Genomic DNA, 15,926 nt, shown 5'->3' with positions numbered 1-15,926 from the left:
TACATAGCTCAGGATCTCAAGTAAAAATCAGTCAAATAATTATTCTCACCCCGAAAAAATCTCCCCGGAGTCTCTAGTTCCATCGTAGGAACAATGCAATAACATTTCTGCAAAAGCACTGTCTGAAGTGTTACCGAAACCCATGATTGTTTTCCTTGCCCTCCATAAATCATACACCGACTCTCGAAGTTGAATAACCTTTGCCGAGCCGGGCAGACTGGGCCTTCCTCTAGACCGCTTCTTCGGGGGCATCAACTTTTCAAATGACGTTTTTCACCGTCATACCTGTAAGAATTAAAAATTATTTACTGATATGGATACTACGATAGTTTGTTGTTCGCACATGATTCAAGATGAAACTTTGAAAGCCCTAATTAGTAAGATGGAAGAAGATATCGAAGCGATTCCGCAACTACGAGGAAAATAGCGTATTTTTCATATATGAAAAATGATCTGGGCGCGCAAGGCATCTCGGTTGGAAATGGGCCTTTAAATTATAATGGTACAGATTTGGATACTAGGACTTCTCCAAACTTGAAGCTCTCGAGTCAACGACACTACGATTCTCTAAGGCGATGCGAATTATGGACGTAAATTGAAAACCGAACTTTCGGACTTCAAGCAGGGCCTAGCGACAATTTGACGATTCGATGGCCCGGCAAAATGCTATGTTCGAGTAACAATGTGTTCAAAAAGTATTGTTTAAGAGAAGATTTTGCGTCAAATCCAAGTTTTTTCAGAATTTTCAACATAACGCTTCGATTTCAGCTCGTAGCGCATTGACCTTCAGATCTTTAAACGAGTTCAAGGGTTGCTTTACCTCTTTTCCTTTCCTTCCTGCTAGCACCAGTTATTACCGCACGGTCAGTGTCCTGTACTCTCTTTGGGCCAAGTAATTAAGATCGTGGTACGTGCTTCAAAGCCATTTACAACCTGGGCAACCATAATGTCATCTATGCTGATTTCCATATTCAAAGTTTACAGCAACAATGTCTCCACTCATGAATCTCATCTTCTGCTTCAACATCCTCCCTTGTTTCTTATTTGTAGCTTACATTGACTAAAATCATCATGTCTGAGTGCAACAAATCTTATCGTGATCTTCAATGCTGGAACTGCTCTGCCCCAGCATCTTCAGATAGGCCCTCCCCAGCGTTTCCTGGAGATCCACATCTTTTCCATATTGAACTCTAGCTTCTGCACCAGAGAGATGAATCGTACATCTCTGACACAAAACGATCAGTGCCTCTTCTCTCAAAAGCTTTTCAGCCTTTGTTTAATCTAATCTTGTGTTCCCCTGTATCCTCACTGATCTTTGTTAGGTCTCATTTTTACTGAGCTCTTTATAAAATGTATATTTTTCTATTCGACGGTCTTCGTTTCTAATTAAGGCTTATTATATAGATACTGGTGAAATACCAGGATTTCTCCTTCTACTAAAAAATCATATCTTCACCGCGCGCAGTGAAGATACTATTTTTATCTTTCACGTGTGAGGATATTGGTGTGGCCATGGTTACTAACATAATTACCCAATTGCTGTTTCGAAAATATATAAAAAAGTTGTATTTTATGTGGAAATTTCATCAGTATCTATATAATAAACAGAACATTACATGGCCGCTTGGAGATACGAATTTTATTTTCTCGTGCTGAAAGTATCTCTCACGAGTGAGCGCATCGAACGAGTGAGAGATACTTTCAGCACTCGAAGATAAAACTCGTATCCCCCGCGCGGCCATGTAATATCCTCTATTTCTTTTCTAATATCTTGTAAGGGAGTTTTCCCTGCTGCTAGTGGCATTTCATCTGGGCTATTTTTCCCTGTGCATTCGTGGCCAATTTGGTTATCTCTCTTTTTATCACAAGCTCCCCAATGTTAGATTTTCCAAGGACTTCCTATTTCCTCGTGGATATTTTGCGTTAGTTGTTTACTTGATCGCATCACAGGAACGGAAATTTTCCCCCCTTTGCCTTTTTCATAGCTCTGCGTATCCTGAATCCTGGAGAAAGAATAGAAACCTTTTGTCATAGGCAGCTAGGAAAATGATAAAAACCCTTGAAAGTACTATTTTATTTATAATTAACTTAACTGAGACCTTTGTATGCATTCTTTTAACAACTTCTAATTTTATTCGTAGTCTAATGAAACCTTAGAAAATGATAGTTTCCACTATTGCAAGAACTTTTAAATTTTGAATTGTAACTGCTAAATCTCGCTGTCCTTTAATTAATATAGAGTCCCTTTATTTAATCTCACACATACTTTTTTTTTTTGCCTACGGTATTAAAGAAATGCAACTCTTCGAGGTTAGCTGAGTTACAATTTACCACTTTCATGACCTTAGACCATCCTCTGAATTGAGATGTACATCTGATGGATGCTCAAATCGGGCAATGTCGACCCCTTTTGAATTTAAAAGGGCCCTGACTAATTGCTTTCCAGTGCCTTCCATTAAATTTTTCACTTTTTCTTTCTTTAAAACACGACATGAGTTACTCAGTGATGCATTTTTTGTCGCGTTATTCTAGTGATGATTCTTGATCATATTCTTTGTTATCGCTTTTTATTTACCAAGATAGTCTTCGTTCAGAAGCAAGATATTCAAAACCCTCGTCGCTGAACGGAAACGCACTTATTTTAGAATTCCCAAACAACATTTCAGCTGTCAGCTCAGCAGCTGCAAAATCGATGTTGCTAAATTTTCTTCAAATACAATAAAATTCCTATCAATCAAGTTGACAGACACAAGTCACAATGATTTTATCAGGTAATTTCCACGTTTCATTTGCATGTGCAAAATAGTTTCATTTAGCCATCTCAAAACATTTCAGATGCAGTTTAAATTACCTCCTTTTTTCGCTTTTTATAGAATTTATATCTTTGCTTGTATTCGTATTTAAGAGATGACCTCTGTGAATGGTAGCTGTGAAGCTCAGTTGGAGACGGCACAAAAGATATTAGCCTTTGTCCCAAATGCACTAAAAGAAGAGCTCTAAAGAGGCTTTTATTGGCAGCTGAACTTTTGACAAGTAGGCACTAGAAAACGTACATTTTACTGCAACGTTTTTGTTGGGCATCGTTGAAAAAGGGTTAGCAAGTCAAGATATTTTTCATTCGACGTTCAGAGGAAGCATCTATACGGTGCAAATGGTTCTCGAGGTTACTATCGCGTAACGGAAATTGTTGGCTCCGCTTCTAGCGAGAGCTTAAGGTTAGGGTACATTGTATAATAAATGTTTATAGTTTTGTAGGAAGTGTAAATACCAATTTATGACCTTCCTTCTCAGAATCATTCAGTTTGGAAATTACTTCTTATATTTTGTGACATTAGGTATGACCCAATGTTAAGCGACTGCATGTATTGTTCTCGATCATAAGCATTCTTATTTCGCGGAAAAATTATCATAAAAATGCAGATTAATACAGGTAATTGAAGAGCTCATGAATCTTGCGTTATTTTTCCAACTTTCAAAGCCAAGAGCATTGACGCAAATGCTGGTGCCTGTTTTCATCCAGCCTTCTTGCTAAATCATGTGTTTTCCTTGACAAACGTATTTGAAAAGCAAGTTGGTTGGGCTCAAAAGGAAAGGTTTTGTTGAAAATCAGAAACTGAATATTTTGGTGAATAGTATCCAGGTATCAGTCGCATATAGTTAATGGAGACACATAACAACGACAAATCGATATTTTAGAGATTAAGAGGAATTTTTTGATGTTCTGCTCCAAGCGAGAAGCTAAGGTTAGGTTACATTCCATGATAAACGCTAATAAATATGTAGGAAATATAAATAGAGATTTGCGTCTTTCCTTTTCAGAATCCTTCAGTTTGGAAATTACTTTCTATGTTTTGTGTAATAACGCTCCTGGACATTCAGGCTACTTCAACATCCAATATGATCCAATGAAAAGCGTTTACTCTTATTGTTCTCGTTCTCAAAAATACTTACTTGAAGGAGAAAGTTACGTTCAAAGACGCAGATTGACACAGTTGATTAAAGAGCTCATAAATCTTGTGTTCTATTTTCAGCATTCAAAGCCAAGAGCATTGACGCAAATGGCGGCGTCTTCTCAATCCAGCCTTCTTGCTAAATGATGTGCCTTCCATGACAAAGTTAACAGAAAAACAAGTGGGATGGACTTCGTAGGAGCGATTTTGTTAAAAATCAGAAACTGATTATTTTGGTGAATAGTTCTCTGGTATAATTCACCTACAGTTAATGAAAAGACATGACAACAGTAGATCTATTTTTTTAGAAATTAAGAGGAAGTTTTGCTGTTCGGTAAGGTAGTGGACACACATGAGCGATGAATGAGACAACTCAGAGAAGTTTCAGTTACGACTCGCACAAGATCTTACACGTTGTGATGATTGCCATCGTTATAATTGGTTCTATAGCTGGGAACAGCATCATTTGCCTTCTTCTTGTCAGGTTTAAGACTTTGCGAACAGTCCCCAATATCCTTATTGTAAACTTGGCTGTTGTTGACATCTTAAACGCAGTGACCAACATGCCTCTGATGATCATGTGGTACATCTACCAAGTTCCGTATTTGAAAGGACGTCCAATATCCTGGTTCATAGTGACGTGGTATGCGCTGTTCATGCACCTCTCCATACTCAATTTAACTGTACTAACAATGGACCGCTTCGGGGCAATTGTCCACGGTGTTCATTATCACTCGTGGAAAACAATCAACAAGGCTAAGGCAGCAGTGGTTTTTATATGGATTCTTACCGCCGCCTATACGTATGGAACGTTCACTTTGGGACTGGACATTGACCTTGGTGACGCCCCAGTGCTCGTGTACAGAATACACTATTTAAAGAAATTTGGAAGGTATCTTATCATACCAGGGTACGTTGCACCTTTCACGATCATGGTCGTTATGGGAGTGATCATGTGGCACACAGTGCATAAACATAGCAGACGCATTTCGGCGTTCTGTTCCGCGGGAAAACAGACAAAAAGTGACGTGAAGACAGCAAAGACGATCGGCTTAACTGTGGTTGCTTTTTTCTGTATGGGAGTATTGCCAATGTTGCTGCATAACATATCAAAAGTTCACGGCTCATGGCCTCATTTCCTCGCATTCTTTCTCATGCATTCGAACAGTATGGTAAATCCGATTATTTACTCTCTCAAGACTCCTCGGTAAATATTCATGTTGTGATTATTCAATTTTCCAACTCATTTGCAAAAAAAAGAATAATAATTTGACAGTGACTTCGTCTCTTAACCTCTCATTTTGCAATACTAATAGGCAGATTTTGTTGGTGCTTGTTGTTGCTTTTTGTATCGTTGGGGGCCCTATTAAATATGAACTTAACGGAGGAATATAAAAAGGCTTGCAGAACTGAATCCACAAATCACATTTCTTGCAATGTAACCGCATCCTTTTTTTCAACAGGTTTCGTAAGGCGTTTATTCTATTCTTGAAGGAACCTTTTGGCAAGTCTCAGCCAGTAATGGCTTCTAAGAATCCGATGGACCTTAACTCCACAACGAGAAATTTCATATCGAAAGTGGATGTACTTCTCACCCAGATCTCATCTGTTTAAATCATTATGATAAATTCTCATTACGTATCACCTTTGTTATCTTGTACAGTTGAAATGATTTAAAAACGTGAACTCGACGTTTATTAAATATGTACCCATAATTGAACTCATTTTGTAAATATGATAGAGGTTACCTGCATGGACCTGTATCCTTTTCATCCATAGTCTACAGATTTCCTTAGGTTTTCTTTTGGAATATAAAGCAGAGTGACATTTTTCTTTCAAACAGGTTGCTATTTAGGCGTATAATTTGCCTTGATGGACTCTTTCCTTTTTAAAAATATTTATTTAAGCTTGTGGCAATATTAACTTTCTGTTGTTATTTGCATCTGTATAAAGCCAGCAGTAACACTTGCAAACGATTGGATGAGAAACCGAAGGAGACTCAATTTATCTTATACCTTTCTAAATCTTGTCTCATCTTTTCAAATGTCAACCTCAAAAAACAATTCACTAACTTCCTTTTCTTTCACCCTGTACTTCTTATCACTTGAGGTTTTCAAAGCATGAAGTTGTCTGTGAACCACGCAGGTGGCACCTATCCATTAAAGAAAAAAAAAACCTCTTATAAAATAGCTAGAACTGTGTAACCGCTCCGTCATTAAGTTTCTTGTTGTGGATTAGAATTCAGATAATCGTATAATGCGAGGTGGAAGATGTTGTACTGGATCAATTACAGTGGACATGGTAAAATTGCAGCTTTCTTGTGTAACGCAAAAGTGCAACGGATAAAAATGATGTTGTAAGTAAAGTGCGTAATGTAACATCTTAACTTTTTCTCTTAGCAAAATACCAGAGTGTTTGTAAACTTATGCAGAAAGGCGCAGATAAATCGATTGTGTCATGTGGCTTTAGCATTCTACACCAAATTGTGGTAACCAAAAAGGTGTAGTAAGCACCAGGAATGGGAACTTTCAACTTACGGTTACCGTGCGTCTCTCAATAAAGTTTGTGCTTAAACGGTTTACGGTCAATTCGCCACCAGAACAAACTCGCTACCACAAAACTTGCAACCACTCGAAGTCAAATCGCCACCGGTGGTGATTAAACGTTACGTGTAGCCTCTTGTATGAAACTTAAACATCAAATGATATGTAATAGTATATTGCGAAAAGGGAAAGGGACTCAGGAGTTAGGTGTAGCGTCTCAATCATGGAACGTTAAACGAAGTAAAACATGTTGATATCACGAAGATTATGATGAGTTTGCGAACAGCGAAACCAGTGTTATTCGCCGAGTGATTTTCGCTAAGTGATTTCCGCCGATATGAATGAAATCGTATAAAACTTATATCATAAAAATGCTAAGAAGTCGAAGTATATTGCGAAATTAAAACGGGTACAAATACAGCGAAGTTTACTCAAACAGACCTTGCCGTCCTTTCTTTGTTTAGTAAACCCTTTGTTTCAAGCACAGTGTCGACGTAAGCTTTAACACGAGTTTCGTTCTTATGAACACGATTCGCAATCAAATCTAATGAGGCTTATAACATAGGAAAGGTTAGATCTTGAAGTTTATTTATCTTTTAGATTTTATGATGCGAAATAAAGAGTGTGTGCAAACACGGCAACATTTGACGGAAAGCGACTTGGCTTCCTCTAGGAGGCCCTGAAGGGCAAATGGATCAAACTTAGAATTGATTAGAAAAATAAGTAGTCAGCTAATGTGACGTAGTTTTAAAACATTACGCGTGGCCAATTTCTTAAAACCATCTTCGCCATACCGTATTCTCGCTTGCAGAGCACAGGAAATATAAAAGAGCAAGAATTCAGAATTATGCAACCGCAAGGTTATTTTACTTTAATTAATATGATTCTGTGAATAAAGGAGAGCAATTGAAACTATTTTATGTTGTGCACAAAACACATTCAAGGAAAATATTTACATTTAAGATAAGAAGTAAAAAATGGATATTTAAAATGTATTTGTGACAATAGTTTTGACTATTTTTTCCTTTGTTTAGTGGCAAATCTTTTTTCACTAGAGACCCGTTCTTCGAGTTGCTCCGCTCTTTGATAATCCAAGCTAAGTTTGGCAAAAAAGCATAGGCCTAATGGGAAAATTTGAATTGCTGCGAGGGTGAATAATTGACAGAGTACACTTAATCCCACTTTTTAAAGAGCTTACTCCACATTAATCATTTATCATGTTATATCTAAAAAAATAAATGCTAAATTAACCGTGATCGAATATCTCTGCGAGAGTAGAGAGATTTACCTTTCTTGCTAAGAAAAAAATTCTTGTCTTCCCTTAAAGACATTGACCTCTGATGTAGAAAATGTATCTTTTTTAAGCTAACATTAGGGAAAAAAAGGCAAAAACAGATAAAACAAGGAAAAGAAGAAAATGATCGCCCACATTTGGCTCTTACTGTAAGTGTACTTCTTTTATGAAATGTCTTTTAGTTTAATGACTTAGGATATTACGTGGGAGTAGAAATTCTTCACCAATTCTCACCATGCTAAAGTCTAGTTATGGCACACATCATTCAAGGAATTAAAACGAAAAAAAGAAACAGTGTGTTGGCGCAAAATATGTTATATGAGGTGACACTTTTATACCTAAGGAGGGACATGTTTTTTTATAATGTAAACATGTTGTTCATGGGAAAGAGATGCGCTATTTTGATAATTGCAGTTCTGTAATATCGCCTCAACGGGGGTTACTTCATAATTTAGTTCCAGAAGGTGATTTAAAATATATTTACCGTTTATCCTCTGAAAAGCAAACATTTCCAACCGTTATCTATCTGGTAATAAAAAACATCGGGGTTGGGTCGTTAGCAAGATTTCAATTGACTGAAGCTGTAGCAGTAGTAACTTCAATTTCTACACCTGACGATCCTGCTAAGCAGAGCTCCCAAACTGTTTAATTCATTTGAAAAATAAGATGTCTTCCTTTACCCCTATACCCATTTCTGATGAAATTGTGAGCAAACGTTTCAACTGAGGTGAAAAACTACAACCGTTTAAAATAAGCACTTTTGTTTTACAATTGAACGCCTGCTGATCTCATTCCTTGGTTTTAGAGCGCATCCAAGCAGAAAGGAAATATCTCGAGAGAAATCAAGAGGACCTCAGCTATGAAGATCGAGGGAGAAGTTATGATCATTCGGCGGTCTTCACTTTACAGACGGTCATAAACGATGAATGAAACTTTTCAGATAAGTTCATGTCGCGATTCGCAAAGAATCTCGTATATCCTCATGATTGCTGTAGTCATGATCGGATCTATAGTTGGAAACGGTATAATTTGTATCTTACTTGTAAGATTCAAAACTTTAAGAACAGTGCCCAACATCCTCATCGCCAACTTGGCCGTTGTTAACATTCTCAATGCACTGACCAACATGCCGCTGTTTATCTTGTGGTACATTTGTAAAGTGCCCTCCCTTAAGGGTCGTTCAATCTCCTGGTCAGTGATCACTTGGTATGTGTTCTTTTTATACCTTACCGTGTTCAACCTCATAGTGCTGGCGATGGACCGCTATGGGGCCATTGTGCACGGCTTCCGTTACCATGTGTGGAAAACAAAGAACAAAGCCAAGGTAGCGGTACTGGTTGTATGGGCTCTTGCGGTCATGTACACATATGGCATGTTTACACTTGGATTGGATATTGATTTAGGCGACGTTCCAGTCCTGGTATACAGGATGACCTACTTGAAAACGTTCGGGAGACACTTTATCATCCCTGGAATTTTGATTCCATTTATGATAATGCTCATTTTGGGATTGGCCGTTTGTGTTACGGTGCGTAATCATAGAAAGCGTTTCTCGACTTTCTTCGCCGTAAAGATTCGAATCGAAAACGACGTTAAGACTGCGAAAACAATTGGCTTGACTGTATTGGCATATTTCTGTATGAATGTGATACCAATGTTATTACACAACATATTGAGACGCCACGGTAGCTGGCCTCACTTTCTTGCGTTCTTTCTCATGAAACTGAACAGCATGGTGAATCCTATCATTTACGCTTTGAAGGCTCCAAGGTAGGTTGGTTCAGTCTGTGAGGTTTACGGTTAAAAAGGTCTTTTAGGAATTTTGAGGAAGGCACTTAATTCCAATGTTTACGAAGACTCTCGCAAAATTAAACCTTTTCTTAAACCTGTATACCTACATTGAAAAATCCTGTTTTGGTAAAGCGGAAGAAGACACCTGTTGTCAGATATGTTCCTTTCTTTTTCTAAAAACTATGGCTACAAACGTGTTTTGAGTGAACGTCGCACCACGTTTGTAAACCTATAGTGTTTTCACGGTACCAAATGCTCTCTTTTCTTAGTTTGCGTAGATAAGACATTTGCTTTTGCTCCTTTTTTCCGTTTTGGCATATCTTTTAACTACCAAGCTGATATTGCTCAGCGTCAGGGGCCTATAATGAACCATATAATGACAACTAAAAGAATGGTGCAAAAAAAAAAAAAAAAAAAATTTCGACGAAAAAAACTTGCCTTTGCATTTACATTTTTTAGCCGTTTCTTAGCCGCTGTCCGTGAAAACAGACGAGAGTAACCTCAGCTTGTGTACTTATGTTGTCAACAGGTTACGCAGAGCTCTGGCCCTCTTATTAAAGGAACCACGGGGCAAGTCAGAACCCAATATGAACTCGAAGATACTCAACAACCTCAGCTCAACAGTTAGTAATTTGACCTTGAAGAAGGAAGAACTTTACATCGAGGACACGAAACTTTAATTTCCAATGTTTTTTTCAGGCAATCCAATCTTACTATCACCAACCTTGACCAGGGGGAGAAAAGGAAAGTGCTTCCACAATTGTGATGAGATTTTTAGCGCTTCTTCTTTTTTGCGAAGAAGGAATTGGCTTCACAGTTGCATTAAAAGGAAGAGAGACAAAAATGTTAATTAAATTGATATTAATTGAAAGTATTAACAATAATGGCACAAAGCAGCGAACTGAAAATGTTTTAAATAAAATGCACTAAAGATTAAGGGGTGAGCAGGTACCAGTATAAGAGAAATTGATTGCAACCTAACCTAGATAAAGAAAACTTTGCATAAACCTAGCTACAGGAGTAGAATTTTACGAATACATGTAAGTTAGCTGCGGGTGGGTTAACTATGCTTTAGTATTGAGGGAATATCCAGTGGGATACAATTCTAGATATGAGCAATTTGATGAAAGCTAAAATCAAAAACATTTTTGAGGTAAGTCCCTCTTTAGAAATCTCATAAAGATGCCGCAGAGAGTAAGGTTCCCTGTCTGAACAAAAAATTCATGTGGGCGTAGACAGATCATTTCAGAGAGGAAACACTGTTTTTCTAGGTGGTTTACGCAACAGCCATCTGATTTAAAAATGAAAGCGATGGCTTTTGCTAGCCCTAAAGAGTGACCAGACTATAGGTTTGTATTCTTACTCCATTCGGACCAGGATGCAAAATAAGCTTTTCGAGGCTGTTTTACCTGACAGGCTTCTGAGAGTTCGTTTGGTCAGGCCTGGCATTTTATTTCGTTTCAACCGGCGACGCACTCAGCGATTTTACTCGCCGTTCGCCGGGATCGGCTACAATCATCTAGCGAGCCCGATGTAGCGATTGCAATTTTCACCGATTGCCGACTAAATTGCAGATATCGGCGATTTTTCACCGTCTATCAAGTCACTGATCTCAGTCACCTCCTCAAGTGGACTCCACAAAAGTTAATAAGTTATCCCTTTCCTTTTTTTCGCATCAGTTTATATTTTCGTCAGTTGAAACTCATGCACCTCGGCTGACTCAAGTGGTACAAGTTGTTTTGGTCGCTTTGAAATTCTTCGTTATAGTTTTATACTGGATATTTCAGGAAGTCTGGCAGTTATTCAATATAGAATGAGATAGGATTCCTACTTGAAATTGCCTCTGCCAAGTCACTTATTATATAACAAAATCTAATGGGCCCAAATTGGATTCTTGCAGAGTGCCAGATGATAAAGCCTTTATCATCAACTAGGACCATTTTTGTTTGTTTTCGCGACAACACACAAGAAGAGAACGAAAGTTAAGATTATGTTGCAAAGCGTATGAAGCAACTAAAAAAAATTTCGAAAAAAGCCTTAATTAAGACTTTTGTTCTGCCCTACACTTGTTCTATTTAGAAGAAACGATTTTTGAGCCAAGAGTTCATGGTTAGCCATAATTTGAATTATTTACCTGCAGTTGGTGTCTGATTCCTCATTTTCTTCGGGCGGTTTTGACAATTTAAGTATTATCTTTTAAAGAATCAACGAGGTGGAGCCTTTGAGGATAATGCACAGAAATAATTTTTGATATTACGTACTGCGTCAAGGACTTATCATAAATGAGTCATTCGACGTTTAGAATCCGCTAAAAATAGTTAAAGTGCTAACAGTGCTATTGCTCAAAGGAGTAGTTCTGTGAAAGAGTTCATTGAGAAATGTACTAGTGTTCTTCAGCTGACATAGTCTTAATTGACCTCAGGTCTATTGAGCTTGCCAGAATTGACAGGTGAAGAAATTGTAGTAAGCATATTCGGTTACTCGTTTGCAGAATATGAATTTTTCAAATTTAATTAGCGGCGTTAAATAGTTGCCAGCAATTACTCCATAATTAAGGGAAAGAAACGTCCAAATTGTATTGAACCTTACATCATTTGCCTTATCTGTCCAGTTATCGACATGGTACTCAAACTATGTCACCAATATTGCTATTGTTTATGCTGCATTGGCATAGAACCCAGTATAATTGAAAAATTAAACGAGAGTTACCTGTAAGTTGAAGTTTGATTGGAATTCTATCGAGTCATCAAACTGCACCAAGGGATCACATGAGATAGCTAGACGCATGCGCATAATCAGTATTTACAGCCGAATGTGACAGTCTGATCACCATGAAGTAGATTGTATAAGAACTGTAATGTCAATAGCACTACAAATAAATGGGTGGGTAAAATCAAATGTAAGTATGATTTGTTGCCCAAGGGTGGGCATGTTATCCCTTGGTGCAGTTTGATGACTCGATAGAATTCCAATCAAACTGCAACTTACAGGTAAGTCTCGTTTAATTTTTCAATTCTATCTCGTCATCACTGCCCCAGGGATCCCATGAGATTTCAAAGCCAAGACAGTCACATGAGGAACAAACACTGAATGATGAATCACTATAATCAGTTTATTAACTTACATGACAAATATCAACTGAGGGTATAAGTATCTTCCCCACAATAAAAAGCATGAGGAACGGAGCAATGAGTGATGTAGGTATTACAATCTATGTATCAATTGGAACCTAAAACACCATATGTAGGTGTATGTAACATTAAAGTAATGTCAAGAAACATAAATGTTAAATAAAGTTTCTGTCTAGAAGATGTTTCGTTAAGGCTAGTAGTACAAAAAAACCATTTGCCAACAAGTCCAATTTCAGGACTAAACAGTCTTGAGAATAGCAGAAGCAAATGTGGAGGATTCCACAGGTTTGTCATAAAACTTATCAAAACATCTCGATGATGACCACCCAGCAGTTTTCAGGATTTCTTGGATTGGAACAGAGACTGTTTTAGCCTTTGAAGTAGCTGCTGCTCGTGTACTGTGTGGCTTCAATATTGTTGTGTCTACCCCAGCAGAGGTCATGACAGTGCAAAGCCACCTAGGAAGAGTCTCTTTGGACACCCGTTTATATGGCTTAGTAAAACTGAAAAAAAGTTTAGTTTCCATACCCCTGAGAGGCTTTGTTCTCTTAAGATATTCTTTTAAGCAAGTACAAACACAAAGGGATGGATTGGCTGGGTATGCTCTCAAAACAACTGTAGATGCTTTGTAGCTTGGCCTGCTCTGTTTGATATGGGCAGTAAGCAGGAACTCGTAGCCATCAGGAAGGTCTTTCATACAGCCTGGTCCAATATCAAGGATGCGAAGACTCTGTCCTCTTTGTGCAGACACCAGAGCTATCAACATAATCAGCTTGTGGGTCAACATTTTGAGGTCAAGGCCATCCACAGGGCTTTTGGAAGCCAGATAATTTAACACTGGTTGAACGTCCCAAGTCGAGTGGTACCGTGGAACAGGTGGTGAGCCTTTGTATATGCCTTTCATCAATCTAGAAACAAGTGGGTGGCAACCAATAGTATTCTGGTCTTCAGAAAGGGTAATTGCTGATATGGCACTACGAGCAGTGTTAATGGTAGTGTAGCTCAAGCCCTTCTCATGGAGGCTGCCAAGAAATCCAATACTGATGTTAAAGGTGGGTTAATTATAGGGATCAACCTGTCGTTCACAACAAAAGTCAATCCACTGCTTGATGTACAGTTTATATTGTTTCTGCGTCCCATCTGACCACGATTGCAAGATGATTGTTGCAGCCTTCTCTGATATGTTGCGCTGCTGGAGGCTTTTCCCGAGACCTTGCAAGCTATCAACTTTAGCTGCTTGCGAAGGGGGTGTAGAGCATTGTTGTGAGGTTGTATCAAGAGATAGTCCAGCTGAGGCAGCAACACTGGGTTGTCTATTAAAAGGTGAAGGAGCGTTGTAAACCAAGGTTGTGTCTGCCAGAAAGGGACTAAGATTACACCAGTAGCTTGATCCTGTTCTATTTTTTGCAGACAAGTTGCTAGCAGGCTGAAAGGTGGAAAAGCATAAAAATAATGTTCTTTCCATTGCCTGAATAATGCATTTACACATTTTGCATTAGGGTCTGGTTTCCAAGACACATACGTAGGTATTTTAAAATTAAGTCGGGAAGCAAAAAGATGTATTTCAAAAGGGCCCCACATTTCATTAATGTCATCAAACACATCTGGATGTAGAGACCATTCAGTGGAGGTGTGGAATACTCTAGATTCCGAGTCAGCTACTACATTGATGGAGCCTGGTATGTGGCAGGCACTGAGCCAAAGTTCCCTTTCAATACACCACAGCCAAATTTGCCGGGCCATGTTGTTGCAATTTGCAGATTGGATACCCCCCCATTGCATTGATATAAGCTACTGTGGTAGTGTTATCAGATTGAATCCTAATGTACTTCTGTCTCACGTGATGACACAGAGACTTGAGACCTAACCAAACTGCTTTTATCTCCAGGTAGTTAATATGAAACCCTTGCTCCTCTAAACTCCAAGGGCCACCAGTTTTCTGTTCCCCATACACTGCCCACCAGCCCTTAGTTGAGGCACCTGTTGTCAGGGTCATGTCAGGGTTAGGCTGAACAATCTTCTTAAAAGAAGAGTCCACATTATTTATCCACCAAGACAAATCTACTTTGGCATCCTTAGACAAATATAATGGCCCATCAAAATTACCCTTGCTAGCCTGCAGTGCAAGGACCTTATTCTTTTCTAGATTCCTGTAATACAATTCTCCAAATTGCACTGCAGGTAGACTTGAGACTATCAAGCCAATGACGTGGGCAGTTTCTCTGATGGTCACCTCAGTTTTTGGAATGTGTCAATCGTGTCCTGGACATTCCTCTTACAAGCAGCGTAGTCATATCCTAATAAGAAAGAGTCATCTATGTGCCCCATGCAAAGATGGCCCATTGATCTGATATGAGAATAAACAGGTTTTAAAATTTTTGTGAACAGCCTGGGGGCACAAGCGAGGCCATTGGGTAGGCATGTGTATTCATAATAACTCCCTTGCCACTCAAATTTTAAATATTTCCTTTCTTCTTTAACAACAGGGACAGAATAGTATGCGTCCTTTAGGTCAACTGAAGCCATAAAGCACCCCAGACGCATGAGTTTAAGAGCTGTTTGAATAGTGTCCATTTTGAAATGGTGGTACGAGACAAATTCATTAAGAGGTTTGAGATTTAAAATCATTCTGTAGCTGCCATCTTTTTTAGGCCGTTAGGACGTTACTTTACGAGCTCCGCTAATCTTAATCAAGTTTGGATAATTTTTCGTTTCGTTTTGGATAATTTTTCGTTTCTTTTTTTCTCGATCGTTTTTCTTTTTTTGCTTTCTGAGAGATTCAAGAATGCCTGAGTCTGTTGCTAGCCTCAAGAGAGAGAACAGTAAGCTTAAAGATCAACTGTCTGTCATGGCGGATGAGATTGCTAAGATGAAGGAGATGCTGCTGGAGCAGTCAAAAAAACCTGCAGCGACTAATGACGAAGTAGAGCAAAGCTTAGAATTCATGAGTAAAGAATATGATGACTTTGAGCGATTCAGGGTCTCTGCTGGTAAAGAACTTGATCGCTTAGGTGCCATGCTTGATGAGATTGCTGTTGAAGTTAACAGAGTTTCCAGGAGCATCGATGAATTTCAAGAGTACAGTTATCAATATAATGTTAAGATTGTTGGTGTCCCTCAATTGAGTCAAGATGAATCCTCGGCCTCTACGAGTGAGCTATGTGATTGTTTATTTAAGGCAATTGGATCCGCTGTATCAGTTCATGACATTGACACA

General features: G+C 38.5%; 3 protein-coding genes and 2 pseudogenes across 4 annotated transcripts in view; 3 read left to right on the top strand and 2 right to left on the bottom strand.

Annotated features, from left to right (window-relative positions):
• Positions 1–745: 745 nt before the first annotated feature.
• On the bottom strand, positions 746–2,456 carry LOC148725561 (uncharacterized; annotated as a pseudogene).
• A 373-nt stretch (positions 2,457–2,829) lies between these two features.
• LOC148725560 (somatostatin receptor type 2-like) lies at positions 2,830–5,564 on the top strand. Of its 2 annotated transcripts, none has more exons than XM_088730932.1 (3): positions 2,830–3,215; positions 4,032–5,157; positions 5,414–5,564. In XM_088730932.1, the coding sequence occupies exons 2-3, from the start codon at positions 4,310–4,312 to the stop codon at positions 5,562–5,564; spliced, it is 999 nt and encodes a 332-aa protein (XP_088587058.1). In that variant the 5' UTR covers positions 2,830–3,215; positions 4,032–4,309. The 2 variants fall into 2 exon arrangements, with proteins under 2 accessions (XP_088587058.1, XP_088587059.1); XM_088730933.1 differs by lacking the exon at positions 2,830–3,215 and adding an exon at positions 3,458–3,743.
• A 3,145-nt stretch (positions 5,565–8,709) lies between these two features.
• LOC111335570 (trace amine-associated receptor 1-like) lies at positions 8,710–12,441 on the top strand. Its single transcript, XM_022941505.2, has 2 exons — positions 8,710–9,557; positions 10,108–12,441. Exons 1-2 carry the CDS (start codon positions 8,710–8,712, stop codon positions 10,256–10,258), a joined length of 999 nt encoding a protein of 332 aa, XP_022797240.2. The 3' UTR covers positions 10,259–12,441.
• A 408-nt stretch (positions 12,442–12,849) lies between these two features.
• Positions 12,850–15,357, bottom strand: LOC111333716 (uncharacterized; annotated as a pseudogene).
• Positions 15,358–15,926, top strand: part of LOC148725559 (uncharacterized) — a 756-nt gene continuing 187 nt past the window's right edge. Inside the window, exons 1-2 of the mRNA XM_088730934.1 lie at positions 15,358–15,870; positions 15,910–15,926. The exon at positions 15,910–15,926 is cut by the window's right edge and continues 187 nt beyond it. Of these exons, the coding sequence (XP_088587060.1) occupies positions 15,495–15,870; positions 15,910–15,926 (393 nt within the window). The 5' untranslated portion in view covers positions 15,358–15,494. The remainder of the gene's footprint in view (positions 15,871–15,909) is intronic.

This window comes from Stylophora pistillata, chromosome 8 (assembly GCF_964205215.1).
Source record: "Stylophora pistillata chromosome 8, jaStyPist1.2, whole genome shotgun sequence".
NCBI lineage: Eukaryota > Metazoa > Cnidaria > Anthozoa > Scleractinia > Pocilloporidae > Stylophora > Stylophora pistillata.
Note: the sequence above shows the minus strand (reverse complement) of the source record. Positions and strands in the feature narration are given on the sequence as shown.